Raw genomic sequence first — 27,264 nt, forward strand, 5'->3', positions numbered from 1 at the left:
CAGAATTATAAGGACGAGCTTATTGAGAGGGTAGGTGTGGCTTTATTATCAAGTCCCAAGTTTAAAAGTTCAGCTTCGATTGTTAATTCTTACCTTCCTCCGAGTCCTTTGATTGGCTCTTAGCTTTAAGCTGCTCGCCTGCGAAAACTTCTGTCTTCGTTTTCTGAAACATAATTCATCGGACTTTAATTCAAACAAAAAAAAGTCTGGAACGAAATTTGAGACGCGCCTGAATTTGAATCGATCGATATGGAAACGGAACATGTCTATACTCTGAAGAGCCCTCTAATGTAGGTATTCTTATAAAACTCAGGGCTCAACTGGAAATGGTTTTAACACAGACCGAGTTTGACAGGTTCATTTAAAATGCCGCCGTGATAACAGAGTGCTGCAACCTGGAGTAATTTAACGAGCGCCTTGTATAAGAGCCGTCTGCGTTCCCAGTAATTGGTTGATCCACTTACAATATCTCATCTCTACACCAAAGTCCTTTCAAAATAGGAGAGCTTTTTGTTTGCTGTGCAGTTTTCAAGAGAAGAAGAGAGCAAATTCAAAGAGAGGAGAGGGGAAGGAGTTTTTTATGGCATTGCAATGACTTCCAACTTATTTACCTTAAAGGGAATTTAATAAATGGAATTGCTAATCATCGAGTTGCCCGCCTCTTTGAGTTAATTTAAGTCGTAAATAATCTCGTTATTCCAACACTTTCTCGAGAACTTTCCACTTATTTTCCATCAAATTTCTTACGACGGATCGGGCAAAATGCGTCCTCAGATGGAAACTCAAATTGGCTAGGAGAGCGAAAAAACCAACTTGGCGTCAATAATAATGATTTTCGATATTCGATGCAAAACTTTTTCTGACACTATCAGGAGCGCCTTCGATTCCGGCGATACTTTCCGCTTTGCCAGAGAGTTTGTTTAGTTTCCTATTAGAGCCCGACCAAACTGAGATCAATGATTGCACGACAAGCACCCACGAAAGTGCTGGCTGGTTGCTGGGTATCATGCATTCAAGAATAAAATACCGACTCTTCAAATTCCCAGCATAATAATCCGTTCTTTCCATCTTCTTTATTTACTTCTGGTTTTTTAATTTTTTTTTAATAAGGCGAAATTTTTCAAAACGCGATAACTCGGTTCATAATGAGCGTAGAGAGTTGCTGTTTGGACAGATGTAATTATTTTTAGGTAATCCACAAAGAATAAAGCATGAAAAGACGATTCTGTAACAAGCGCAACTGGGCCTTTTTATTGCAAACTTACCGTTTCGCGATCCTGCTCTTGATCCTCATCGGGGACCTGGCCGAGTGGCAGCTCGTGGGCGTGCGGAAGGGGGATCTCCTCTTGGGGGCTTGGCTCGTGGAACTCCTCGTCCTGGAGGATGTCCAGCTGGCGCATCTCCCGGAGAGCAGTCTGGAGGAGGCGCGTGCGTCGGTCCTCGATGTGCCTCAGGAGGCGGAGCATCCGGGAGCCGAAGCGGTTGCGCGCCAGCAGCTCCTGCACCCCGGCCACCTTCGACACCCACCGCCGCCGCTGTCCGCCGCTCCATGTCCTGCAGCAGCTGCACCAAGGCGCGCGTCACGAACCGCGACAGGATCAGCAGGTTCTTCGAGGTGATGACTGCCGATTTCGCGCACCTGGAATCACACGCCATTTCCACTTTACCACAATCCATGTTGTAAGACTACAGCCGGGTCACTCGCACGTATTTCTGCCAAGCGGAACCAGAGAGGGTTGGAATAGAGGGGGTAAACTGATGCGCTCCTTAGTCGAGGGCCGTAAGAATGAATAGACCGTATTCGATACATCAAACAAGTGAGATTCTATCGATATCGATTGGTTTTATAGTGTAAACATAGCCTCAAAAGTCAACTTAAAAACCTAATGTAACGGGTCATTTGTGATCGACTTTTTATTTTTTCGAGTATCAAATATCAATGAAAAGTGACATTGTTAGGAATTTTCTCATTTTCAGCTTTTCCATATTAAATTCTGAAATTTTTGGTCGTGGTTATGTTCTATTGTTTTAACCCAAACGATACATCGAACCACTATCGAATACGATCTATGGGAATTATATATCGCTAGTGACGTCACAGCAGCAACGAAGCCGTCTCCGTTGTCGCTCTGCATTAACTCATGAGCCGTGTCCACAAGGCCCTTTGCCATGCCCATGGCTCATGAGTGCCGCATTCAGTCGGCACATAGTTCCGGTTGGCAGAATGTAAAATCCCGCTTTTCCATTTCGCCAAAGTGAACCACGCCCATACTTTAACGTTGTTTCTTATGCAGCTTTCTAGAGCGCACCATATTCCGTTTGGCAGAAATACGTCCATTTGATTGAGGCCCATTATTGACACCTCAATGGATGAATTTTTACGTTCCTTGTACTTCCAGATTATCTTCTGTTCTTTTCTCTATGAATTTACGATGACCATTTCTCTCTGCTTTCTCGCCATCTTTGGGTACCCGCCAACTCGTGCGGTCCTTTTCGAAATACACCAAACTTTTAAACGAGAACGAGTTCTCGATGTGCTAAGGGAGGTCAGAAGTACCTGAGGATGGCGAGAAAGTAGAGAGAAATGGTCATCGTAAATTTATAGAGAAAAAACAGAAGAGAATCGGGAAGTACAAAAATATAGAAGGTACATAAAATAGTTCACAGAAAAAAATGGATGGTGCTGACGACAGAACCTTTTGTTCATACGGTCACCACAGTTTCTTTGTTACACTTACAGAACTTTTCTGTTGTGAGAACAGAACTTTCTGTCGTGGGAACAGAGCACTCTGTTCCCACGACCAAAAGTTCAGTAAGGGTAACAAAGAAACTGTGGGAGCCGTATGAACAAAAGGTTCTGTCGTCAGCACCATCCATTTTTTTCTGTGTTCTCCAAGGTGTCTACCAAAATCGTCTAGATTTACGAATCAAGTTTTGGTTCGAGCGAGGAGGTGGTGTGCGGTTCTCTGAGACAGGAGACCATCCACCGGCCTCTTGGTGAGAGATGTAAGCTGTTTCCTTCGGGGATTCAACTTTTCCTTATGGACAATTATAAGAAAGCACCAGGCATCAGGCATCACCATTTTTTCGGCTGCTGACCACACTACTAGGTGAATGATGAGCTTCGGGTGATGTAATGAGCTTGAAAGTTTTGGTTTGGAGCCTTCGGTTTATTTGCGAAACGTAATTATCAACACATTAACTATACACCTAGTGGGTCGTCAACAGTTAAATGTTGGAGTCCCGAAAGTAGAAGCTACCATTGCCAATATTCCAGTGAAGGGTCTCTAATCTCTGGCGGTTCCCACGAAACTTCTTAATTTGACGCAAAGAGATCTACCTCTTATCAATGTCGCAAGAAATAAATCACCGCAATGTGTAAGCCCTCTAAAGATAAAAAGATGATAATACAATTTAGAAGTAAAGAAACTAAAGAGAGTTAAAGACTATTTATTTTGCTTTCAATTGAAACAGACGCTTTTTCCTCCTTAAAAAAACATGTCCATTTCAAACTTGACGAGTTGCTCGTCTGCAAACATGGCTACTGACACCACTGTTAAGTGTAACCATTTTTACTTCAGCCCTTGCAGACAACAGTGAAGGCTTTTGACCATCCACTCAACAGTCCTTGCATAGTTGATGCGAAAGCATGACTGAAGCAAGGTAGCTGCTCCAATCTTTACACCTTAAATTAGAAAGTTAATGTCAAGTAAGCGGGAAAATTTGGAATCATGTGAAGAATGGTCTGTTTAAAATAAACTTACTTGTAGGTAATTGACATTAGAATATCCACGGACAAAGTATAAGGTAGGCTGATGAAGAGAAGAACCTTCATGCCTTTATATTTGAAAACCAAATGCATGAGGGCTATCGTTGGCTAAATCTATTGCATCTTCGAATATTTGTATCACAGTATCTGGCAGTTTGGCACGCATGAGTTCCTGTCAAAAGATACATGCATACGTTGAGTAAACTGTTGTGACATTCAATTCAATACTCCAAAGTTTTCTCCTCTTGCCGTAATCATTGATCGAATCATAAATGTTTCTTAGTTCTTATAACGTAAAAGTTAACTTAAAATTTCCTAACTAAATATTTAAATTTAAATCATTATCTTAAATGGGCCTGTTGCATGCAAGAGATACAGCCGTGCGAATAGACTTTTCAGAGGTTAAATGACACGAAAAGTACGATGGTCACATTAAAAAAGTCTGAAATACACTCCTTACTGCGCAATTTGCGTTGTGAGGAACGCGCTTTTTCAAATTTCCCGCGTCTGGGGGCAGTTTTCTAACGGAAACAATTAACGGCAACTCGCGGCTATTTCCGGTCAACTAAAACTGACAACATAACCTAAAAATCGGAGCTCGTGATATCGTGAAATGAAATGTAGAAGGATTGCGTTGGATATTTAAAAGTTGATCGATTTGGTTACCGCATAAAGCGTATATGGACCACTATAAGAGATCACGTTGGGTTTGTAAACAAACTGAAGGAAAAAATAACAACAACAACAACGACTCGGCATCTTCCGGAAATCACCGAGCCCGCCGTTTGCTCGTTTCCGGTGATTAGAAAACTGCCCCCAGACGCGGGAAATTTGAAAAAGCGCGTTCCTGACAACGCAAATTGCGCAGTAAGGAGTGTATTTCAGACTTTTTTAATGTGACCATCGTAATTTCGTGATCATTTAACCGCTATAAAGTCTACTCGCGCGGCTGTATCTCTTGCATGCAACAGGCCCATTTTCGAGTTAAGCGTTTTCACTCAAATTTAAATTTTTGACAAAGTAAATTTACAACTTGTTAAATTCAAAACTCCCCCTTCCCCAATCCGACTCGAATCAATTTAAATTCGCCCCACCCCCCCAAAAAATGCGACAAAGTGCGGTTTGTCAAGCTCGGTCCACGTGTGGCCTCCTATTCATTGGCGATTCTTAGCAGAACCGAATTTACCCGCTTGCCACCGATGGGCCGCCTGTATTGTGCCGCCCCTTTCTCATTCGTTTCGAAACATTAATAAAAACCATCAAGAAAACGTGCCGGAGGGAGAGGGGGAGGGGTGCATAACACGCGTTTATTAATGTTGGACACATTTTTTGCGAAAGCCCTGTCAACACTTCTAGCAAAAGTTCATGGAACTTGGCGCGAAAGTCAAGTTCCGTGAACCTATGTCTGTGTAAACAAGGCCTTCCATTCATTAGAAGTGAACGAAAAAATTATGAAAGAACAAACGTAAATATGGTTAAATAATTTCAACTTCCACTGCCGCCGCGCGCCGCGCTGGCCTTACTGTGTGCACCTACTGCGCAATGCGTGAAGTATTCCTACAGTCTTGTAGGCGCTATGCGTTTCACGCCGCCGCGCGCCGCGCCGACCGCTGCTTAAGAAGGCACTGTGTTTGACGCAATGCGTGAAGTATTCACGCAGGCTTGTAGGCGCTGATAGGTATTACATGCCGACCGCCGCACATTGGTTCCAGGGCCCGATCTAGGTGGCATTAATTAGAATATCACTGATGATGACATGTTATATATGTTTCTAGGGGTTCTTTGGGTCGCTAATTGCGAATTTGAAGTCAATTTGACTGTATCATTTAGCATAAGGTGGTAAATTTGCATTTAGCTTGAAAATTCAATTACTTAATACTACATTAATAATATTTTAACATGACTGAATTCCTGGACTGATATATTTTTCAACCTTTTTTGATTTATCATCAAAAACTATCGATGAATTTACGAGGATTTGTCCTCTAATTACTAATTTTTTTGGGGGGGGGGCAATGTTGTATAATTTTGTGAACCAGGAATTGGTATTATCTGGTAAAATATACCTCCTAATAATGTTGTAGTTTCCCTGAGGAAAATAAATTCCAGTACCAAAGAAAACTGCTTATCCCACTATTCGAGTTGTTCATACAGTGTTGACAATCAGCGTAAGAAGAACTTTATTTGCATCTCAATGCTCGCTGATTTCTTGATTCGCCGCGCTTTAAAACCAACAGAAATTTTGAGCTTTGTAATTTAATGGTACAATTATGCTATCAGAATTATTATGTTATCAGAATAACTATGAATTAAGATTCGATCTTTGTCTATAATTCAAAAAATACATTTAAATTCATTATACGGGGCAATTTAAACATGCGTAACATAAATATTTTTACTTGAACAAGAAGTATGTTCACTCAATGAAGGAAAGCAGAAACCAAAATTAATAACAAAGTTATTTTGAAAGAAAAATGATTACTGTCTGTAAGATCAGGAAAATATTCATCGGTATAATATTTTATTGCGCATCAAAAAGAGTGAGGTGTCACACTTGCTTTTTTTTTTCTTTTTTAAACAAAGTTGTGAGCTTGCGATGATTTCAGAGCCTTACAAACCTGAGAGAATAAAAACACGAAGAAATCATGAACCAAGAAAGAAAAAAAGCATTCGTTGTTAAGTTAGAGGACATTTACTCATACAATCACGGACTAATGCGCGAGGAGTGCAGTAAGCTCTTTTTCTGTGTACTAGTACTATGTCTATGAGCCTTTCTAAAGGTACAGACAATGTGAAAAACAATTATCTAAACGATTAAGAGGATTTAAGATCCCACGTGTTCTGTATTTTGAGCCATAATTGTAAAATTTTTAGTCAAAAAACGGGAACTGTCTTTAGTCTATGGGCTTCTCTACAGGTATAGACAAGGTGAAAAAATAATCATCCCAATGATTGTGAGGATTTGAGAACTCACGGGATGTGCAAAAAATGCAGTCCTCAAAGATCTGGAGTCTGCAGTTAGTGCAGTAAGCTCATCAGTGTGTCAATTTTCTTCATTTCTCGAAGGCCAGTTTTAGAGATTCAAAGTGCGCTAACCTCCAGGGACGCAAGTATGCGCAGAATTTTTTTGCTCCGAAATCAAGTGTGGGGTCAGCACTAACTTCTACCAGTCGGTCTGCACGTGTGCGAACCTACGCAGGGCCTTCATTTTGAGTCATAATTGTAAAATTTCAGTCAAAAAACCGGAGCTGTGGTAAGTCTATGGGCTTCTCTAGAGGTATAGACAAAGTAAAAAATAATCATTTTAACGTTTATGAAGACTTGAGAACCCACATGACCTGTAAAAAATGCAGTATTCATATTCCCAAGGATCTGAGGTCTGCAGTAAGCTCCTTAGTGTGTCAATTCTTTATTTCTTGAAAGCCGGTTTTGGAAATTCAAAGTGCCCTAACCCCCAGGGACGCAAGTATGCGCAGAATTTTATTGCACTAAAATCAAGTTTAGGGTTAGTATTAACTACTACAGTAGGTCTGTATGCGTGCGAACCGGCGCAATGACATTCATCTAGAGCCATTTTTGTAAAAAATTTGCTTGGAATTAGTAGAAAATAACGCTTTGTCTAACGGCTTGTCTAGATGTATAGACACGTTTTGAAAGATAGTAAGAACGTATGAACCTTTAACATGCCTTATATTTTTGATACACCATAACAGAACACTTCACATTTGCATCTATTTCTGTGTGATGAACTTCAAATCATAGGACTGACAGTAAACACTGAAAACTGGTGCGAGTCCGCCCAAAAGTACCTCGCGGCCTCACCTTTAGGTTCTTATCATTTCCTTATTAGTGATCCAATCTTCATGATATTTGGCCAAGTTACGCTCGAGAGTATGCACTATCAATCTGTGGTGTCAAATTTTAAGTTTTCCAAAATTCATTTTTTCGAATTAATGCCACCTAGATCGGGTCTGGGAACCAATGTGCGCCGCGCCGAGGGCTTCTCCTTTTCATCTTAAGTTCTCGTCATCATTGCTCTCTGCGCCGCGTCCCACGCCGCCAGGCCAAATTGCGTGTTTGGTTTCTCTCTGAACTTGAATAATTAAAGGTGTCGTCTCTTGTATTACCGAAAGACGACAAAATTAGAATTTACAATACTATTAGGAAATGAGAGATATTGTCGCCTTTTCTCGTTGAATCCGATTTTTTTATACGTACATTTAAAAAAATTGCAAAATTTCCCGCCACGGGCCGCGGCCCATGTGGCCACCCCCTAAATCCGGCCCTGGATTCTTGCAAGACGGCAACAAGGTTTTCCTCCATTCAAATCCATTAAAAATATCGATCAAAGTGAGGCAAGCCACAAGTCACCTCACCGAGAGTCGATTGTTTTGCGTGCATTTGAATGGAGAGAAAAAACAGTGTTGCCAACTATCATGAATGACCACTGCCCTCATTCTGCGCGTAAACAAATCGTAGTGAAATGAATGATGGATCAATGAATGATTTTGTCACCTTTTGTTGACTGATGCACTTGGGACACTGGGGGTCGAACAAAGGGGTGTCATCGGAGGGATCCAGATCATCCGGGTCCATGAGCGAGAATGGATTGTACAGACACTCCTCGCAACTGATGAGTCCGTTCGTGCGCAAGTAGCGCAGCGCGTCGTAGAAACCCTGGTTGCATATCTCGAGCAACTGCGCCGGGTCCGGCGGCAGGAACACCCGCATCAACGGAAGATGTTTTGACTAGAGATTTCGATGTAATCGTTCGAGAAGTTCCACTGAAAGTCAACAATATTCCCACGTGAATTTCCGGCAAAGATGGGCCTCTTAAAACTCAATGGCTTTTCTTCACGCTTGCCACTCAATGGGTGGATGAGGGGAAAACGAAGTTCGTTCCGTAAGCTCAACTTGTTCAAACTTTCCCGGAGGAGTTTCTTTAAAATCTGATAAGAAGCTTAAACCTGGACGCTGAGTTATCACGTTCCTGCCAAGTTTTTTTTAAAAATATTTGCTTCTTTTCAACGTTGAAAAGAACAGAAAATCATGGATGTCTATCGACAGTGATACTACCAAACCACGTAACTCGGTCTGCGACGCTGCGATGCAAACTTCCTATCATAAGTTCTTTTTTTTTAATGGGAGACTACTCGATGTCAATTCTTGAAAACCTCCTTGACTTTTTTTTAACCATGTGAAGAAAACGTCGTGAAAACTTCAAGGAATGATATTGATTTATTCTCCCTGAAACATAAAAATAAAATGGGAGCGGAGATTTTTAAACATCGCAAACGAGGTACGTGGTTTGGTAGTTTCGGCGTCGTTAAGTTTGTTTTCAATTAAAACATATTTGAACATTCATCAATTGAGGAAAAAGGTTAAAATCCAAGAAATATTTTCAAAAGTTTGATTCATATATTTGTTTCTTTTTTAAATAATCTGTTTGATGTTACCACTTCCTTTATGATATGCATCCAAATCCACTCGAGAAACAATGATTTGATGTAAGAGCTTCGTTTTCGTATTAATCGCAACAAAAAAACGTGTAAAAAATTAATCGGAAACATTACGTATTAAATGTCACCAAATTGTCAACGCACGTACACAACTTAGAGGTATTTATGCTAAAAGGAACTATGCGGAAGTGGAAAGATTGGGTGTGCTCGTGGAAGCTGGATAAGAAACAATGTGGTCAGTGAATACAGTTCCTTTTGAGAAAATGGAAAAGCGGGATCTTAATATTTAATTTGAAAAATAGAATGAAATTGTGAATCAACCACTGTACTAATTGCGAGGGGCGTTGGTTCATTTGAAAGGTGTTGTTCTCAATGCTTCGGGAAAACTATAAATTATTTTCTGGGGTTCGTCCCCGATTTTTAAATCCCTAAAAACTCATAAATTGGATGAGGGGAAGTGGGGGTTTTTTGTTTTTTGTTTTTCGGAAAAGTTTTGTTGCTACGCATCTTACTTTACTGTTTGCTGTCTTTTTATCAGCTGTTTTCATTCAACAATCATCATTAAGTGAGGTTACTTCCAACACTCAACTGCCATCAACTTACATTTTTCTTTTCCCGCGTTTTTTTTTTTTTTTTTTTTTTACGGTTTTTCATGATTGGTTCCATCTTTTTCCTATTGCCAATTTTTCCTCATTAAGTCAATAACCTCCAAGTTTTTTTTTCTCTTTCACGCTGTTTCTTTTCAATGTGTATAAATATGTTTATTATTAATTTCCATTTTCATTTCATCCTTTTTCTTCTGATTTATTTTTTTTAATTTAAAAATTGAACTTTTCAGTTATGATTTTGTTAAAATAATAATAATTTTTACTAATTTTAATTTTAAATTTAACAGTTGTTATGAGTGAAATTTTCAATGACCGAGGCGGTCGTCCTCCAAAACGTGGTCGCGTTTTCCAGAATTCTTCGCATGTTCGTTTAGTGAAGCAAGAACTTAACTCTGTTATTAGTATAGAAAATCAAAGTTTCATTTCTTCATTTCGGAAGTATAAAATTGATGATCAGAACTTTGATGAAAATTTTGTTACCAAATTTTCAGTCGGTTCAATGAATATAATTTGTCATCATTGTGATGCTCGCCATTTTCAGGGTGAAATGTCCAATGGTCATTTTAATAACTGCTGCCAAAATGGCTTAATTTCTTTACCGAGTATTCGGACAAATACCGATTTGAAATCATTATTTTTATATTCTCCAAATTTCATAAAGCATATCAGAAATTATAATAGTGCTGTTGCTTTTGCCTCTTTCTCTGCAAATCGAATTGATATTCCGGGTGATGGACCTTATTGCTTTAAAGTTCAAGGATCCATATATAGGTAAGTTTATTACCGGAACCAGAAAGCAGACTGAACATGGAAAAAACGAAGAAGAAAAAGCGGAAAAATTAGATGAAGTTAAAACAGGAGCAGAAAAAGAAGAAGAACCAGAAGGAACAGCTACTGAAGAAGAAAAAGAAGAAGCAAAAAAAGAAAAGATAAAAGGAGGAAAGAAGAAGAGCAAAGTTGTAGGAAATATAGGAAGAAAAGCAGGACAGAAATGGCAAAAGAAGAATCAACAATTTAATCGAAAAAAAGCAAAGTATTTAAAAAATAAAAAAAGATCTTCTTTAAAATTAGTTTGAAAACAAATGTAAAACCTAAAAAATAATTTTGTATGAAGATTAAAACAAAATTTTAGTTTAAAGTTTACTAAATAAAATTACAATTTTTGAAAACATTTGTTATATTTATTCTCTCAAAAAAATAATTAGACCCGATTCAAAGACAAAACAGAAAATTAAATGAAAATAAATAAAAAAAAAAAAAAAACATGTGAAAGTGAAAAGTGTACAGGAAAAATAAGGGGCTGCGAAGCAGCCCCATAAGCCCCTAGTTTGACATTAAATCAAAAGGAACTGAGCGCTAACTCGTGAGCCGTGGACATGTCACAAGAGCGTTATGCACAAGGCTCATGAGCTAAAGAGTCCCGCCACTGATCTCCCCGTTGTGGCTCCTCGTGCGTTGCCGCTGACGTCACTGGCGCTTTTAAAGTCCCATTCATTCTTATGGCCCCAGCACTAACGAGCGCACCCCATCTTCCCACATCCACATGGTTCCGTTTCGCATTGATACGTCCACTTGTAATCTCACAACACTGTAAAATTTGTTAATTTTTTCTCAGTTCATAAGTGCGCCCTAACTTCTAGGTGAGATTATCATGAGTTCGGGAACGACTTGGAATATGCGTGAGACACATTAATTCAGAAGAAAAGTTAACTTCCGCAGTGAATGTCACGCGTCGGCAGAAAAATGGATCACCCCTTTTGACCTCCATCGCTCTGACTTTTAGATGGACACGCTTTTATCGAATATCAGATACTACGTGCTGGAGTGCCTCCATTTGGTGAGTATGGATGTGTTATTTGATGGAGGTGTTAGGGGCCAAGAGGGCAGCCAACTCCCCAAAGTTATTTCATGAAAATTTATTAAAATAATTCAAATATTGAAGACGAATCCTCGCTCAAGATAATTTTTCTAGGATCTTGCAGACGAATTTCATTAAATAATTTCAAATGAGAAAAGGTCATCTGAAAGCATAAGTTTCCTGCGTTTATGGGTTCTAACTTATTCATAGAGACATCGATGTATGACTGATGGATTTTCTCCCAATGAAGGTGCTTCAACATGTGCCAAAAGTATTCATTTGTATCTATGTCAGTCGAAGATATTCAAACAGTTTTCTAGGATTCACTGGCTTAATTTCGTCAAAATGGGCAGTTATCCAACTTTAATCAATTTATGGACTCAATTTCAATGCAACTACATTGAGGATTCTGTTGGTGCCTAGAGGAGAGAACCGCAATGAGGTTGTTATATTTTAGCAGCTTTTAATTTTTTCGGAAGCTGCTGTATTTTTGTAACTTTGTTCCGAAGGTATAAACATTTCTGGGAAAGTTTTAAACTTTTTCCGTTCTGACGTGAGACATATTTGCGATTAACTAGGAGAAAAAGTTATCATTCGTTGACTCAGGATTTAAATTTAATTGCAATTGCCATTCATTCGTTAGGTTGGAAATTTGAAAATTGAAAAATGTTGGACTTTTTGGTAGATCAAAACTTTTGCTATTACAGATTGAGTAGCTTCATTTGTGACCCTATATCCAGTGGCCAAATAACTTCTCTCAAACTACACGTACAATACGTTCAGCGCAGTTATGAGTGGCAGATTTCAGTTGCACACATTCCCTGCGTTTACATAGATTATATCCCTTCAGTTCTTTGACGCATGGAGAAAATATCCCCCTCTCTGTTCGTCGTGAAACGAAATCTAGGACTTTAGTTGTCTCTCCGCTCAATGAATCAAAATGTGCATCAATTTTGCTCAGCGTCGTAGAACGGAAGTCTGTCTGGGTTTAAGATGAAATATTACTTTCTTAACAACATAGCGATGCAATTCTCAATACTAAGCCCTTCCTCCTGATATTTATCATGCAGAACTAATCCAATGCACATCATCCGACATGGTCGATACTAACAAATAAGGAGACAACGCATAGCGCAGCGCTCTCAGCCAGGAAAACATGATTCCAAATACGATGATTTGGTTCATTTTCACGGCAGACCTTCGTCAATGAAAATGGGAAGATCAAAGCGCTTAGTATAAAACACCAACTTACTGAATTTTGCCACAGACGGGACATTTGTTTTCATATTTTCGAACATTTTTTTCGTCCTCCCACCTCAGAGAAAATGTATCATAAGCCGTGAAAAACTGCCACCATCAACAATTTCTGACTACGAATCGGTGACAGTGATTGAAAGTACTGTATTTTTGCATGTCTAACTTTATTTGGTATCATGCAAATTGGTTGGGAGAAGATTTCTGGAATTTTGACAATTTTTTTCTGAGCAAAGTAGGCAGGAAGTGGATCATTTTTAGGTGAAATGTGTGCAAAATGTTGATTAACGACAAAAATCGTTGCATTTTCTCTTAGAAATAGTTGTAAAATTACAAATTGGCACTTTTGGAGAATATTCGTCTCGTCCATTGGGAATGGGTGTGTCTACCCTTGTCATATGTGGTCTCACAATCCCAACCATCCTAATGTATAAGACTTTGGTGACGTAGACTATCTATTGTATCGAAATGTAAGGCTCTATGGCATTTTTGAGCTCCATGTATGTACGGCTCTAGAACGATGCTTTGATAGTCAAACAGTCAGTTGATAATTTTAGAATTTTCGGTCTTTTATAAAAAAATTTCCGATTTTCATACCAAGTTGCAGTGCAGGTGTTCATAATATTTTATCGGAATAAATCTACAAAATTATTTGCGCTATTCACTCAAGAGAACCTCTGGAGTTATTTCAAAGTTTTTCTTAATCACATCCTGATTACGGATACCCAAGCGCGAGGTAAATTTTTCAAAGCTATCCTAAAATTCAGAAATTGTTGGGCGATCGGTTAACTGTTGAATTGTCCTCAAAGATGCTGAAAATCCAGCTCAATTTAACAAACACGAATCAGAAAGTAAACTAAAAATGACTGCTGTGTATGTTAAATTCTACTCACATGGAAAAGTCTGGAAGAGGAATCATCGGGCGAAATGTCGCTCTTCCCGCACAAGGGGCTGACTGTGATGGTCGTGTCGTCGATGACGGGAAGGTTATTGCTCAAGGCTCCGTCGACGTAACGTGTTCCGTGAAAACGCGGTGGTAGCAAACCCGAGAAGAAGGGAATGAATGCGCTTGCCAGTAACGCCTGCAAACATACAGATTAAGTTTTTTTCCTGGTTCGCTCGGTGATATTTCTTAACTGTAACACTTCCCTTTAAGGAGAAACTATAAAACCACGCATGAAATTCCAAAATTTAAAAATGTTTGCGATTTTTTTATTTTATTTCATTTCTTAGGAAGGGGCGAGATCGACATTATGCGTCGAAATTTCCTGAATCCTGTGAGAAATCGTGTGTTGTAGGAGAAATCTTTATGGCGCCTCTCTCCGTGGGGCTGATTGGCGCCTTCTACTCGGGCGATAGGCAATTATGTATTGTGAGGGAGAGCTCAGTGGGGCATATCTGCGTGGAGCATATCTCGCCTGAATGTTTTTAAGCTTAGAGTTTCCAGGAAAAAAGCTATCAAGCTGTTCGAAATTCAACTTTTGGAATGAACTTGGAAGTGAAAATCGAGTCGTGGGGGAAATTTCTGCGACGCGTTTCAACCGGTGTTTTGTGACCGTTTTTTGCCGTTGATTTCCGGCCGCAGATTTGTGGGGGGGATCAACAGCTGTTACGAGGTTTTCCACTTAAGTGATAAAACGGCGTCAGTGATGTTGATTTCACCCACGGATCTGTGACGGAGATCAACAGCAAAAACACGTTTTTGGACCTTGCAAAAATGCTGTTGTGTGGCGCCACACTCTATGGGGACAATCTCAGATTTTTCGTCGGAATTGTAATGTGGCGCCACACTCTGTGGGGCAAATCAGCGTAGCCAATTTACCAGAATTCTGGTAAGATATGCCATGTTTTTATTTCAGTTTCAAAACACAGTTATACAACGGAGCTCGTGAGATAAAATTAAAATTTCAACTCGACCAAGTTTCTTAGAGCCCGTATTTCCTATCCTGCGTACACAGTGAAAGGGGGAAAGTAATCTGAAACGGACACTACTTTAATTCGATATTAGTACATTTTACCACGTGGTCTGCTTTAACGGAGAAAAAACTTGAGACATAGGAGGATATGACACGAGGGCAAGAATTGATTCAAACAAACACGAGTAGTATTCTTTAGTCTCGGCCTTTTTTTTGGCATGGCTCCATTATAGATGAGACCGCTGGGCTCGCAGAAATATATCAGCGTGGACTTTTCGCGAGCACCCCTGACATTGACGAGTACCACGACCTTTGACTTAAGATTTTCGCTTAACTCGATTTGGCCAGGATTGCGCTCATCAATTTTATCCCTATCAGATGCAAGGAGAGAACCGGGATATGGGACGAATGGCTTTTGCCATGTTGCCACAGGAACTTGTAGATTCCAGAAAGATTTTTTGCGTTCAGGGAAGACTTTTTCTACTTGAGAACAAAGAAATTAGACTAGATAGTACGAAATTTCCACGCTAAAAATAATAATGAGTATATCGTCCCAATATTGTAAATGAAACGCGTCGATCGACTCATTTGTCGAGTGACTTGTGATTTAAACTTAGAGGTGATTAAAGTAATTTAGAGTCAATAAGAGTAAAATTAACTAAAAAATTACAACTAGAGGGTTGCGCCCCTGACCAATTCGTGGTCCAACCCTTTGAAGCAATCGAAATTCCAATTTTTAATCAAATTATTCTATCATTTTAGGACAGATTTGGCAACTAGTGGCGAAAGGTCAAGTACACTTGAAAGCTCAGAAAAGCTCCATGAGAAACCTTGAACTGCTCCGAATATGATCTTGGCGAATTATAATGCTTTGATTAAATATACTACGAATTGAAACGAGGAACAGCGAGTTCTATTCTCTCGAGATATGATAACGCATCTTCACTTTGAGTGGGAGGCAGAGTCAAGGCAAGACAAAGCACCACGCATACTCTAACGGTTTTAGGTCAGTCGCTTTCTAAAAAATAAAGCTCAATGTATGATGTCATTACAGCACGTGAAAATTTATCTGTTGAGCATGAGTCAACGAAGCATTTGCCGATTACTTCTGATGTGATCTTCAGTATCTCTTTTGCTTTTTCTTATCAAGTTCAGCTCGCATTTATATTTTTATTTTTAGACATGTTCAATTTTGAATTGATTATGAGCTATGTATTTTATTGAGCACTGTTATCGTATGTACCTAAAATCTCACAGACTTTTTATTTGAGGAATAGTTGCTGGTAAAAGAAAACTGCTGAATGAACAAGTCGTTAATTCTCAGTCAAAGACACGTGACATTTTTCGAGACTATAGATGCGCATAATATTGGTACACAATTTTGTTAATTTTTACGCGGAGTTAGGAGGAAAATCAGTGATGTTTTCGAGTAAAAAAGAGCAACACTTTCTCCGTAAAAGCACAATTTGCTGGTGGGAATTTTGCAGCGTAGAAACGGAGTTACACTATTTTGTGTGGAAGTGACGACTTGAGCATAATTTGAAAAAAAGGGGGGAAAACAAAGATTCGAAAAAAAATTATTGTATTTTTTTACCTGAATCAAGTCGTCTTTGCTAGAGAAACGATTGACGATTATGTTCCTTTGGTCATTCAGTCTTGTTAGGGATACGTGAAGTCTCCCATTGACCCTGAGATGAGCATCCTCGGGGAGAACCTGAAAGTGATAGTTAGTAAATCAGTAAATTGAATACATTTCTGGTGAAATTGATTTCTACCAAAAGGGCGTGGATCCGATGCACTGTTTCAAAATCTTGCAATTTTTTCATTTAATTAGCTGTGAGAAATACGTTTAAAAATAACTAAAAGTTTTACGTAATGATGTGTGAAGAAAAATAGCTGCAATTTTTCGAAATTTTCATATTTCTGGTACACAGCGTCTAATTAATAACTAAGTAGAATGCTGCAAGAATTTTTGAATGGAGGGAAGTACTTATGCTCTTTACTGTGAGAAAAAATGTTGGTTCCAAGGGCAGAATTTTGGATATGTTGAGCACCAAAGTTTTTGGTTCAAGTCTCGATCGGTCATAGAAACGAAACTTTGATTCAGATCAACGAAGTCCTCGGTTAGATGTCCAATTGTTGATGAAAAATTTGTTCATAACTGATCTAAAATTCGGTTTTTATGACCAAAATATCTGTTGCCTGCCCAAAAAATAGGATTCTATACGACCTTAAGTTTATTCCTCTGCGATGTGCCAGAAATCCCCCAATTATTTTTAAACGTTACAGGTTTTAAATGGCAAATAAAATCGGAATAAAAATCCAAACTATCTCACATCTCTGCTATTCAGATTTCCTTCTATGATCCCAATGTGGAAGAGCTTCTTGGTGTGGGTGTGATGAAGTTCAAAAGGTGCCTAAGAATTTTAGATTAATAATTTTAAAAATTGTTAGTAGAAGCAGATTTTAAATTAGTCGTAATTTTTTAATTGATTTCTTTTGTCAATTTTAAGGCACGAGAGTTCTCTCCTTGAGATCTAAACGAAACGCCAAACTTCTGAAAAGATCTTGCGTTTTATAGAACACAGTTTCAGTATAGTCAAGAGACTTATTCCTAAAAAAATGCCTAGGTCACCGATTTAAAAAATATTAACGCCGCAATATTTAATTATTCTATTTGTATATTTGCACATATTATCCTTCTATGAGTAAGGCAAAGTCGAATTTTGCCGCATGAAACGCGTGGCTTCTCCACCTGATAAATGACGCCTGCGAGAAGCTGACTTAATTTTTCATTTCCAACGCACCAACAGCCATCGCGCCTTCAGTACTTTGGATATGCAACAAAGGTGTCTATCGAGCAGTAATAGTTGTATGCTTGTCAGGCGTTGTCATTGTTGGATCGTTCGTTCTGACCCTGCGCTCATCATCAGCGCTAGTTAAAAGCTCAAAGCGCTGAGTCATGTCTCATTTGGATGTACCTATACTGCTCGAGGAAACTATGTGCAACTAAATTTAAAAAAAATCCAATGCGCATGCTACACAATTTAACATGATTCTTTTTAGAATAATATACATCCATTTCTTTTTCTTCATATCTTAGTAGTTTCATAGGAAAAATTAATGCAGATACATCATAACTGAAGTAGTAAACTTTTAATCCTTACCTTTTGTAATCCTTCCCTTAAAAGCTTCTGAATGTGAAATGAAGAACTAAGAGGTCCAAGAGCTTTAGTCCGTGCTTCGTGAACTATTTTCAAAACATCGCGCGTGATTTCACCTGGGAGACATCGAAGATAAAAAAAATTAACCCCATTTAAATGAACAAACAAAGAAACAAAAGTTGGAAATTTTTTATACAAAGTTCAAAAATATTATGAAAAAATAGAAGATTCTCAAACCTGTATAAAATATACGAATTTTTTAAAGGGAACCGGCTACCTGTCTTATCTGTTATTGATTCGCAATTTTTAGGTACAATTTTCTCGAAGACTGGATGAATTGGATGGTATTTTGTTAAAAGTATCATCTGAGCTCTGGAACTGGGATTGCTTTAAAAAATTGTAAATTTGATTCTATAAAGTTTCATAGGTAAAATATTTCCTTTAAAATTTTAAAATTCTTATGTGGGTTAACAGCTTTTTTAAGAATTATATGAAAGTAACTGCAATTCGTTATGCAGACCATAATATCTTTAAAAAAAAAAAATAAATAACTGACATTTTATGTTAATACGGGGGGTAGCACACGAAGTAAATTGAACGTGCGGTTCATATTTTTTGGTCAATTTATCTTTGTGTTATATCGGCGAAATCCTTTAAGTTGATCTAACCGAAAAAAGGAACTCAAAGTAATTCAAAATAGCCATAAACACGGAAATGTTGAACTTGGTATTTACACTATCGGGAAAACATTGCGTCATTTTACAGGACATGCATCGGAAAATACCTACGTAAGAATGCGGGAGCGTACATAAAATGTAAAAAAATAAAGCTCTAGAGATCGTCGAGCGTGGAAACAACGTCATTAGATTGCTATCTAATTCATATTCCGCAAAGTAGCTTTACAACGTCAGACTTTAAATTTCACTGCGATTCATGTTAAACGATCTCAAAAACTCGGTATTCAATTTAAAACCTTTTACAATTTCATGTTATAGAGGGTTAAATCTGCATCACAATTTGTCTGTAGAAAAAAAACACTGTCGATCTATCTCTCGCCAAAGTTTGATAAAAAATGTTTCAAACTGTTTTTCAAAGTCTGATCAATTGTTTAACGGCGAGTGGTGACCGGTATAGTAGACGGTAAATGATAACGTGATCAATAGAATTTTCGTCGATTGCAATTGTATAAACGGGCCTATTGCAAATAACTGATTAAAATCAGTAGTTAGGTAGTGATGAATAGGGTTTCATCATTCAGAAGAATCGTATGTGCCTCTATCAAAAGTTGTATGGTGACGTTTTATGACGCCAACGATGACGATGACGATGACGATAAAAGTGATGTTGAAACACACTTTTGAAAAAGGCCGTAACCAAGCCTGCTTTATAATCATGAAAAGAACTTCAGTCTAGGACTAATTGTGACATAAAAATCGAAAGTAATTATTTCAACGGCGACTGAGATTCACCATGCCTCTGCATTTCTTATCAAATGCGGAAGCATTAGTCCATACACTTACGCACATTCTCTCACTTTTGGCATGTTTACAAAACGTGACGCGATAGAGTTGATTATGTTACGCGTGAAAAAAGGTCACTGAAAATTCCAGATGAGCACAGCATTCATAATCACACTTTCACCTACGCTTTAAATAAAACCGCAATGCAGAACCGATTATTAATTGAGGTTATCGCAGGCCAACGTGAAGTCACTCCTACTTGAGAATAATTCAATATTTTCGTGTGTATGTGGTATTAGTGCGTTATTTACTTGTGAAAAACTACGTAACCAAATAGGCTCATCTATGACCACCTGTTTCCCTACAATATAATTGAAAACTTTCTATACTACTTGATAATTAATTTTATCCCAATCAGAGTGAGATTCATACATTTTTCTAGACGAGGTGTTTTGTATTATCAGTATGAGGTTTAGAGGCTATCTCGCGTCGGAGGTCACGGTTTTTCTCGCCGGTCAAAAAGGGTGTCTTTTTATTGTTGTATACAAGTTTTGGAATATTTTTGATATTCTATGCAATACACTATTCTCGACAATTGAACTGTAATAGATCGATAGAAATTATAAGACTCAGAAAATTCAACGGATGAGAAAGGAAAATTCGGAAACATAAGTGTCGAAACTGCATTGGTTTTGGAAACACTAAACTTAATCAGCAATGTTCATGGGTCAGTTGCGCTGGTCATAGAATCGTTTTCCGATCCTTTATTCTTGCAGATCAACTAAAAATAATAGGATCTGTCCAAACAGAAACTTCCTACTATTCATGATATATATACTTGAAAAACTCGATTTATGACGTCATTCACTGCGATAGTACATACCATATTATGCACTACCACGATGGAATACGGTGGATGACGTAAAAACCCCGACTTTTCAAAGGACGATATCTCGCTCGGTTAATATTGAAAGTAGAAAGTTGCTGTTCGGACAGATCTTCCTATTTTTAGCTAATCTACAAGAATCAAGCATCAAAACACAATTCTGTTACCAGCGCAACTGGCCCATGCAAACTCACTTTTCTAATACTTTAGTCGACTGTTTTTTTAGAGCATTCCTGACATCCGTCCACAGTAACATCGACTCATGAAGTCAATGAGGGTGGGAGATGTATAGGACGACTTTCATGACAAATATCCAAAAGAAGTTTTTATTATTAACAAATTAACTAATATGCAAACTGCTTCTAGGAACTTACTTTTTCTATCTTGTGCCACTCTTATTTTGGAAGAAACACGTGTTGTATTTTGTGTATTTGGACGTATTTAAATCAAAAGGAAATATATCCATTCTTACGTGAGTCCTTAGATCCATGAGCATAAATACATAACAAGGATCATGTCATAATGGATATAGTTCCTTTCGATTCAAATGCGTCCATTTGGGAACTCGCATAGTTTTTTAGAAAGAATCATGTGACAGCTTTGACACCGCAATGTGAAGGCAAACGGTGAAGTCAAGTCACTTCATGTATTATTGTATATAGTTAATAAGTAGAATTATGTCCACAGAGGAGCTTGACAATTATTCAAAAGTAAATTTTGTACGTTTAACTCTCATAACTCGGAATCAATCCTCTTCGAATTTCTAAACGCAGGATATACATTTCGCATGCAAGCGCCCGGAAAACCCGAGTCAGCAACAAGCAACACAATCTCCTGAGTGTGCGACGCTCCACTTTGCCCCGACCCAGCAGCGATGCAATTAAAGCGTATAATAATATCACATTGACTTTTATCGTACAAATGATTCCTTATAATTTGAGGGACACAACTCGTCAATACCTCTGAAGAAGCAGCTTGGTAATAAAAACATTTTAAAGGTCCTTTCGGTAACTTTCGATGGGACGAAACAAATCCCAAAGGGATAATTTAAAACTTATGCATGCCGCACTCGGGACCACTTTAACTGAAACTTTTAAATCCTTATACTTAAGATTTCAAGCCATGCAAATTTATGTATGCAAAGATATTGTTTATAAAAGTTTTATATGGACGCATCTCCTAAAAATTGAATTTTAAAAATTTCACCCTATTTTGAAAGCTTAGACCTGTAGTTTTTCAATCCTGTTGATCTTTCCGGTCCGGTTGTTATTTTGCAAGTCGGCAACATTGTAATCCCTCTGTTTAAATCCATTAAAAATATCGACTTACGTTCGAGGCAAGCTGCCTCGCCAAGAAGCGATTGTTTTACATATATTTAAATGGAGGAAATACATTGTTTCCAAATGTTAGAAATCGCCAGTATTTCGGACTATAATATGGACGTACTGAACTGGAGAAGCAGCTAACTACACCGACGTTGCCCAATTTTTTGTGGTATTTTATTTTTACACAGAAAAGTCTGATATCTAAGCAAGATTGAAACGTGAACTTTTGTGAGTATATCCTTCATGATATAGGTTAAATTCACAGAGAGTTTAAAATCTTTAAGGAGTTTAGTTGCCTGTTGACAAAATAAAACAAGCGAGAAAATTAGGCGACTTAAAACGCAGTTAGCCTGATCCGATTACATTCGTCCAAATGATAGTCTCTTTAGTCGAAGAAAATAAAGTTGACAAGTTCATAAAGAGGAACTTTCGGCAGTTTCTGTTGATAAATCCGAAGTATTTTATTTAAAAATTATCCCATCATACCGGAATTCATTACTTCCCCAGGTATTTCTTCATTTTATGAGAAAAAGAAGATTTTTTAACGCGGTCGAGTCGCCTCAGATTATCCGCGATTTTCACTTATCCACGGTACCGCCGCGCGCCGGTCCCTCGCTCAACCGAGTTCTATCATATCCATGACCAAGCTGCAAAAGCACGCATTTCCTTCGCGGTGTTTCGAAAGTTCCGCTTCTCTGTTATTTTTTCAAAGAGAAAAAACCCTGATTTCTTCCTTGAAATTGACACACAATAGTCTACTAATAGAGAAGAGAAATCAAATAAGTTTTCAAGAAGTTAAGTTGAAAAGTATGACAGGTAGTCTGCAACTTCACAAATTGAGATACGTGGCCTCGCACTTTGGCCATATGCTATAGAAATTTCCTTTTTGGCGCGTATACCAAGTATACCACCTTTGCGAACGTTTTGACCCCCTACTCGATACAGTGTATTGAGTGCCTGAATTGCTTACCGAAAAGAGACTGGCGGGCTGTTGTATGTTTCGTGTATGCTGTTCACGCGCCTATATTGACATGTCTGTAAATGAAAACTAATGAGGTTGCTATACATGAGTCAATGAAGGGCCTTTTCAACATATTGTATTAAACTTCACTGCTTGTATTTTTTTTTATTTATTTATTTATTATTAATATTATTTTTTTGCCTTACTTAGTTGGTTTTTTGTGTGCTATCACTTTTTAGCAACTATGCATTGTGATATTATTATTTTGTTCCTTCCTGATTTTTCTGTTCTGTTTTGTTTAAATCTCACTGATGATGGGATAGGTAATCCCGAAATGCATTCAAGTACGTATTATGAATAAATTCTTATACATAAACAATGTGTGTTTTGGTGTTTTTTCCACTTATCTTTTAATTGATAATAGCACGGGAGATGCGTTTCTATAGTTAGTTAGTTAATTTTCAGACATTAAAATGGAGCTCCATTCACGCATTCAGTTTGGCTCTCATTTTTCCACGAATCATCGCTGGAGCTTAGGAGCACCTATCCATGTGTACACAGCAGCGGCCGAGATGTAAAGTTTCCAGAAATTCTGGGAAATTTTATGAGCTGATAACCAGTGGCGGAGATAATATTTACCGATTCACGACGGACGGACGGTGGGCTGTGTACTTAGAGAGCTGATTGACAATCACGTCGCATGATGGGCAAATTGAGAGGATGCAGCCGAGAATCTAACTGCAGTTACTCAATTTTGTCGGCCGACTCCGGTTTCATCGCCGGAAGACTCCCACAATTTTTTTCGCATCATTAGCCCACGCCTTGTATCTTATCGTTTGCCGCTATTCCGGCAACTTATTTTATGCCATCATGCCATAAAAATCAATATTTCATCGGGACTTTTGCAGTTTAGGAAAATGGATAATTTGCGCGGAAATTGTGTATTGCCTCATCTGGAAATGAAATCAAAGAGCTGATTTCACAGTATTTTTTATAATTTTTCTCTGATATGGAAAAAAGTATAAAATTAGATTTAAAAGTTAGGAAATTCACCGCCTAGTGACGTCACCTGGCGGCATTTCCCATTTAAACACATGTGTTTTAACAGATTAGATCATTTGGTCAAATCTTCTCCAATAATTGTTCGATTCATGAACCAATTGTATCCTCGTGTTCAGTCCACGTAGTAGTTTCCACTGAAACACGAAATTCATTCAGTTTCAGACACCTGCAAATCCTCCATTTGTAAGTGTCTGAGATTTGATGAAAATTTAGAATTAAACATGGCCCGTTGCCCCAACCAACCAATTGGGACGTCACTGACCGCGACGCCTCATAAATTCACTTCGTAACGACTACAATTCACATTAACAGTTCCTTAATTATACAGGTACCTATCCAGCCGAAGTCATGTAATGAGCAGTAACTTCTTTACATTTTTCATCGCAGCGTTTACGAATGCCAGTCGTTTTTTCCATTTCATCAAGATTTCCTGTAAAATCGTAATTTTCCTGAAAACGGACAACTGCGCGAAATGTTGAGTTTTCCTGGAAAACTGATGCACACTTGAAACTAACGATAAAATTATTTTTAAATTCACCAACAAATAACACACATTGCAAAGCATGGAATTACACATGGGCATGCCTGAAAATTTCTCTCACACTTCTGCTTTCTCTTCCCGCGTGCTCATAATCGAACTGTATCGTGAAAAAAGGTACTAATTTTCCTAGCTGATCTATAAAAGCACCTCTGCACTTGGGGAAAATGGCACATACATAGGTGATTCGATGGACGCCATATCTTGTGTCAGAACGGCATGCGATTTATCGCATCAATTGGTTCCATTTTTTCAGCTATTCGTCATTTTTCTCCAATTTTGAGATCGCAATTCTGTTGTCAGGAGACTGAAGCACTCACTTACCAATTTTAATAAAGAAATTTAACGTACTAAAGGTGTGGTTTTTTTTAGAGAGAAAACATCGCATTCGATACTAATATCGAAACTGCACTCGAATGCGATATTTTCTCTCTAAAAAAACCACGCCTTTATTACGTTGAATTTCTTTGTTGAATTTGGTAAGTGAGTGCTTTAGTCTCCTGACAACAGCATTGCGATCTCAAAATTGGACAAAAATGACAAGTAGCTGAAAAAATGGAACCAATGGATGCGATATATCGCATGCCTTTCTGACAAAAAATATAGCGTCCATCGAATCACCTTAAACTCAGCTAAAGAAGTTAGTTTCTCTTTGCGTAGTGGTGTCCATTTAGTTCCTTCCGTCAAACGGCTTTTAGTTCCCTAGTAAAAATTGGCATTAGAATCTGTGTTCCAAAATACCATAGACTTACAGCCGGCTGTAAGATTTCCAATACCTTCTATCGTCGGTCACAAAATTTCTTACAGCCTTTTATAGCCGATGGCGATCAAGCAACAGACTAGCTATGAAGTGTATGCTAAACGTTACTAATTACGGATGCTTATAGGACTTAGTGAGTTTTTGGACTACTGCTCTCTTTCTGGGCCGTAGTATCTTGATTTATTTTGCGAGGAAAGCTCCTTACTTTTGATGGATGCCTGCCATTCCTAATCTATTAGAGCGCCTTCAGTTTCGTATGATCCTGTGTAATACTTCTGATGTGAAATAGTTGCTTCAAGCGCCGTGGTACGCTGCGGCGCAGCGCGGCGGGCGGGCAGCCAGCGCGGAACGCGCATTGGCGCCTTCAAACCTAACAGGGATACTTCACGCATTGCGCAATGCGTGAAGTATCCCTGTTAGGTTTGTAGGCGCCAGTGCGCCGCCGCTCCGCTTTGTGCTAGGCTCTAATATTTAATCTCGTGGAGTCAGCGTTTTTCAACTCATGATTTTGAAATGTTTGCACATCCTGTATGGATTATTCTCATTTTAATTTACTTACCAAGAGGCGCATCACAGAGAAGACAAGCAGCGACAGATGCGCCGGCGGAGGCGCCCAAAAGGGCGTTCTGGAGGAGGTGCGGGGCGTACTGCTTGAGGCAGGCGCCCACTCCGACGTGGTAGATGCCCAAAAACCCGCATCCGGCGAAGGAGACGTGCAACTTGGCGAATTCCTCTTTCTTCTCCATCGTCCGCGAGGCCCCGGCCGTCCGGCCCGCCAAACACATCACCTCGCCGATCCGATCCGACCGTTTGTTTGTTTGTTTACACTCGAAAACGCTGCAACCGTGCGAGGACTTCGAGGTTCCGAGTCGAAACACGCGTGTCACTCACGAAAATATCAACAACCGTGGCTATAATTTCGGACGCACGGCGGAATTGAAAATCACACTCGACGCAAAAATCACAAAACGCAAAAGCACTTATCTCTCCGGTCTTAATGATTGTAGATACAGACCACAGAGAGCACCCAATTTATTTTTAGTTAAACGATGGGGAAAACCAAAATCGTATGCAATACGCGTCAACGAAAGTCCTCGTGAAAACTTAAAACGTGAATTATTTACACTCAACAGGAATTAAAACAATGAAGAGAGGTAATTATGATAATTTTACCTCTCGGGCTTGGTTTTCTTCACAATTTTTCAAGTCGAATTTAGAGTATTCAATCGGGTCTAATTTTTGACGGCGACTTCAAAATTCGAAACACCGTAGTTGGAAACTTGAATGGCGAAAAACTTTGATGATAAACACTTTGAACAAAAAACAAAACCCGGTTTCTACCTAACGCCAAATTTTTAGGTAGTGGCTAAGTTGTGGTCCTACCGGCCCGAAGGAATCACAACGAAGTGAGGTCATGCTATGCGTGCAGTCGGACGATATGATGCAGTAACGGGATGATAATGCTTATCAAGTTAATGCGTAATAGCTACAATATCAAATTATTTAACGTTTAATCACTTGCGATGTATGCCGGCTCCATGGAAAAGTCAATATTTAATCAAGGTAGCGATCAGGCGCAACCTTTCTCGATCCTTTGTCAACTTTAAAATGCTCAAAGTCCTGTGCATCCAAAGAGTTGACGCTTTTTTGACGGACAATTGTATGACTTGGTGTTAGGAGAGAAAAACTAATTTTCTACTTTTGCGTTGGAATTGTTTTCTTGTTCTCTTTTCGAATCCCACTGCGGAAAAGAATCTTACGATCTGATAAAAATATTTTTGCAATTAAAATTAAATTTATGCCGCAAAGTAAAGCCCGCACTGGATTCATCAAACACGCACATCATTCTTTCGCGTTTCTCCGTATGCGCGCTTTTCACTAGTTTACTGCCTCAATTTGAACAGCGTCACCGCGTGAGAAAATTTGGCAAAAGCCAAAAAGTTCAGTCACCATAAAATGCGGAAATACCGTTGCGAGATGTCACATTTACAAGACAAATGTGCTTTCCCTTCATTAAAATAAATAAAATAACTCAAAAAAAGCAAACGAAATGCTAGACACGGAACGTTTCTCTTCAATGAAAATTTACATTAGGAATAACGACTGATTGACTGTGAATATAGGTCAGCGCGATTTAAAAAATTTTCCGCTTAGCACGCTCATATCGACGCAGCTCTGAGTAGACTGAGTGGCTACTCAAGAGGCCGTGAAAAGGCCCGTCAAAGATGCTCTCGGCGCGATGCG

The 27,264-nt window shown here is 38.7% G+C and overlaps 1 protein-coding gene across 1 annotated transcript; it reads right to left on the bottom strand.

Annotated features, from left to right (window-relative positions):
- Positions 1 to 1,341: 1,341 nt before the first annotated feature.
- LOC109039888 (patatin-like phospholipase domain-containing protein 2) lies at positions 1,342 to 27,248 on the bottom strand. Its single transcript, XM_072299000.1, is given in 8 exon segments — positions 1,342 to 1,639; positions 3,765 to 3,941; positions 8,285 to 8,502; positions 8,505 to 8,553; positions 13,842 to 14,030; positions 16,459 to 16,578; positions 18,032 to 18,144; positions 25,580 to 27,248. Coding segments are annotated over 7 exon segments (1,017 nt in total). The 5' UTR covers positions 25,806 to 27,248; the 3' UTR covers positions 1,342 to 1,639; positions 3,765 to 3,839.
- Positions 27,249 to 27,264: the final 16 nt, after the last annotated feature.

Source organism: Bemisia tabaci, chromosome 3 (genome assembly GCF_918797505.1).
Source record: "Bemisia tabaci chromosome 3, PGI_BMITA_v3".
Lineage (NCBI taxonomy): Eukaryota > Metazoa > Arthropoda > Insecta > Hemiptera > Aleyrodidae > Bemisia > Bemisia tabaci.